The 3884-nt window shown below is 42.9% G+C and overlaps 1 gene segment (V, D, J or C); it reads left to right on the forward strand.

Moving 5' to 3' along the window:
- The first annotated feature begins 2947 nt into the window (after positions 1-2947).
- LOC147725781 (immunoglobulin kappa constant-like) lies at positions 2948-3313 on the forward strand. The segment is given in 1 exon segment: positions 2948-3313. A coding segment is annotated over 1 exon segment (366 nt).
- The last annotated feature ends 571 nt before the right edge of the window (positions 3314-3884 follow it).

The raw sequence follows: 3884 nt of genomic DNA on the forward strand, positions 1-3884 counted from the left end.
TCTTGGGTTGATGCCTGCGGTGATATTTTTGGCGGTGTATAGGGTGTCTACTTGTGGGGTCCGGTGTTGTTGAGATCTTGTGTTCTCTACACATTCTTTTAAGGTTAAGAACATGTTGTCAAACTTTTCTAATTCATTTTTGGCTGCTTGTATAAGCACTATTCTGTTCTTGTAAATAGTTATGCATAGGTCCGCTCTGAGTCTTTGTGACGGTATGATCATACGTTTTGTGCCATATGGGATATTGCTTACAGTTTTTATGTTGAGCATCTTTGTAATGACAGTGTACCATTTAGCCATTCTTCTGGTGAAAAATATCAGGTCATTTACAATAATGTCTTTGTCTAGTTTAAAGCAGGGGTCAGAGATCAGCGTGTCCGGGTTTTACCTCATTAGATTGTGCTTGAATTTTTTTGTTGCAGTCTTGGATAAGTATGTTGGATATTTTATGACATGTGTGTTTATGCCTACTGATTCTAAATTGGTATCGGCCATATTTGCTAGCTATTGTAAAGTACTATAGTGGTGAACTCTCTTATATGTCACTATCTATCTCCGGCTATTAACAGGGTTAATATTATTCTTGTGGTGTCGCCCGGCTCCTTTGTTGCCAATTGTCCAGTTTGATGTGTCCTCCTGCTCCCCGGTCTTCCTGTGGTTTCTGCTATTATCCTTGCTTTCTTCTTGTACCTAATGTTGTGATCCTTTATAAGTTCTTCTTTTATAGAATAGATTTGTTTAATTCTGTAGAATTTGGTTAGGGCGAAATGTTCAGTGTACTTTCCCATACTATTCCTTTTTTTCCCTTCATTGGTGTTGTAAGAGGCATTTCAAGATGGCCGATGTCTTTGTTGCCAAGCTCATCTGGGAGCTGGCTGCCCTTATCTGTTTCTCTATTGATAGTCCTCTTTCATTTGCTCTTTCCTTATTACTTCCATTTTGGAGATGATGTCTTAATAGTGAGCCATCCTCCACCCAAGATGGCTGGGGCATCAAGGCAGTAAAGCACCAGACAGGGAGTGTGCAGTTAGAAAGACAGCGGGTGCAGTTAGAAAGTGAAAATGAAAAGGCGACTGAAATTCCTGATCACTGTCTGCCTTTCATTGTTTCCATCATTTCAGATCTGGAAGTCAGCGGCAGCCGCCATTTTAAGGTCAGGCAGGCCGGGCCCAGACTTCCCAGCTTGCTGTGCCCGTATCGATTGTATCGATTGTGCCTCTTATCAAACTCAAAGCCCAATTTCCTATTAGTAAAGTTCCTGCTCTTTAGTACTTAGCAGCAAGAAGAGCCTTGGTTTATATAGTGCTATACAAGTAGGCTCCTGGCGGCTGTGTTGTTGTCCCTCCCAGCAGCAGGGGCAGAGGCAGCGGTCTCAGGGATATTGCGTGTCCGGCGGGGCCTCCGATATTAGGATATAGGGATATTAGTGTCCCAGGGGAATCTGCGCCGCCATCCCTGTAGAGCAGCAGTGGATTGCGGCCCCGGGAGCCAAGGGAGCTCCCCAGCAGTCTGATTATACGGTGCTCCGCCTCAGATGCACAGGCTCCAATCAGCTGAGCTCTGTACCTCACCAGATGCTAGTTTCCTGGGGGCCAGGGCAGTGCAGTCTAGGGCGGCATCGACAACCTGAGGGCGATGAGGGCAGAGGATCCGGTGATCTCACCTCTGTGCCGTGTCTTCCGATGACGCGATCCAGCAATGCGGCCAGAGGATCCTGGGAAGGCCAGGGCAGCGCAGTCCAGGGGGACACCATGCAGCCTGCAGGCGATGCAGCGTGAAGATCTGGTGACTCCTCAGTGATTTTGTATGTCCAGTGTACGTTGCAATCACCGCAGCAGCGATTCTGGAGAGGAGAGGTCGCGCTTGACGTGTGTAGATCTTCTGGGGTAAGCTGATTTTCTGTTGTTCCGATGGTAGTCGGGTGGCCGGTGGGTGGATGTCGGGGTTTTACCAGGGATTTAAACCGCTTTTGGTTATCCCGAACCCAGGAGCTCTTGCATAGAGCTCCTACATGGGGGCCATTTTTTTCATGCCTGGCTTCCCACGTTTGTTCTTGTCACTTTCGACATATTCTTGCTATTTTCTGTCTGTTCTTCGAAGGGTTCCATGGGCAATAAGATTTGGGCTTTCCAAAGAAAATGCTCAAGGGGACAACATAGTGTCAGTGACAAGCCTGAGCCTGGGACACAATCTGTGAGTTACATTCAATGCAAAAGGCAATAGAAATAATGCTCAATAATCTGTGTTACCTCCTACAATGTCTTTTAAATACCGGCCCCCAACCCACTAGCAGGATGCGCCCCTCACAACCATCAACATCTGTTAAGGTGACCTTGGAATGTATATTGTAAGACATGGTATGCCTTAAAGGAAGAGATCAGAATTAACAGGTGGCTAAAATTACATCCAAATGCTCCTAAGGTGACCTTAATGACTTCAGTTCAAAATGTCTCACTTATTTAGCTCGGTTATGGGAACTAAAACTTATAAACCTTAAGGGAGTCGTCAAGTGTGTTTTTTAAAATTATTTTGTGTTTTTTTTTATATTACAGTTAGGTTTTGTAATTTAGTGTATTTTTCATTTCTTGATAGTCTACTCTTCTTTTTGCTATTTTTTCCTTTTATATGAATTTAGCTAGAATCTAATAAGAATTAATGGTCATTTATAGGGAAGCCACTTACTTTACACTACATATTGCACTGAGGGATTTTTGCGCGCTTCACTGGGACGTCACACTAGGAGCTGTCTTGCCCAGTGTAACAGTACAAAGTGTTGACCAATGAAAACAGATGGCACAATGAAACTATCAAGTGATGCAAAGGCTGGCCATATGTATGCTACATAAAATTCAACACTAAATTATAACAAAAATGAAAGTTGTAAAAGCAGCACATTATGTAAATGTCAAACCTTGAAGACTTCTAAATTTCCAGAAGCTTTTATATCATGTTGTCTACCAGTAAACAAAAGGCTATGTTTGTGTTAACAGGAGAGGATGCTGCGCCTTCAGGGTTCATCTCTCCAACCTCTCAGGGGCAAACCAACGAGAGACTGTTAACCATATTGTGCCACTACAAGAACTACCATCCAGTTGATGCAGAGGTTACTTGGGAAGCAGATGGCAAGGACATCACCAAGGACGTGGAAAACAGCTGGAGCATTCCAGATAAGGACAACATGTCCACCATGAGCAGTGCGATCAGTGTGACACATCCGTACTTGTTGAATTTACAGACCATCAGCTGTGGGTTCAAGCCCAAAGCCTTGTCATCACCGCTCATAAAAAACGACAACAACAAAGAGGGTTCGTAGAAGCAAAAGAGGCAACAAAGCAATTCATTTCTAGTCTTTAAAAGCATGTGATATTTTGTGAAGTGTTAGCTTGTTAGTGTTTATAGCTCGGACCATATGTAATTATTATTTCACACTTTGTATCTGTGTAATTTACAACACTTACACATCTTCTTCACTGCACTATTTATCATCACTTTGAAGTCATCGCAGGATGGTCTCATCCTCTGATATTTACAATCTAAGAAGCGGTCAAGAAGGCCCTTTATTGCAGTACAATAGGTCTCGCATTTGGGAAAGTTTCAGTTATTATTATTGTAAATGACAGTGCCTTTTATTTATGTTTTAAAACCCAAAACATACATAAAAGGCATTGAGCCATATGTACTATGCCAAACATGCGATCGCAAACGCTGAAATTTGCAGAATCTCAGAGTTTGCGATCGCAATTTAGCTGTGTGCACTCTATCACACAAAAACCCACTCGCAAAATAAGGAATCACAAAATTTGCGATTCCCTATTTTGCAATTGCATTTAAGGAACAACAAGTTGTGGGATTTTGGCTTAAGGAATCACAAATTACCACCAACT

This window comes from Lissotriton vulgaris, chromosome 3_2, assembly GCF_964263255.1.
Source record: "Lissotriton vulgaris chromosome 3_2, aLisVul1.2, whole genome shotgun sequence".
NCBI lineage: Eukaryota > Metazoa > Chordata > Amphibia > Caudata > Salamandridae > Lissotriton > Lissotriton vulgaris.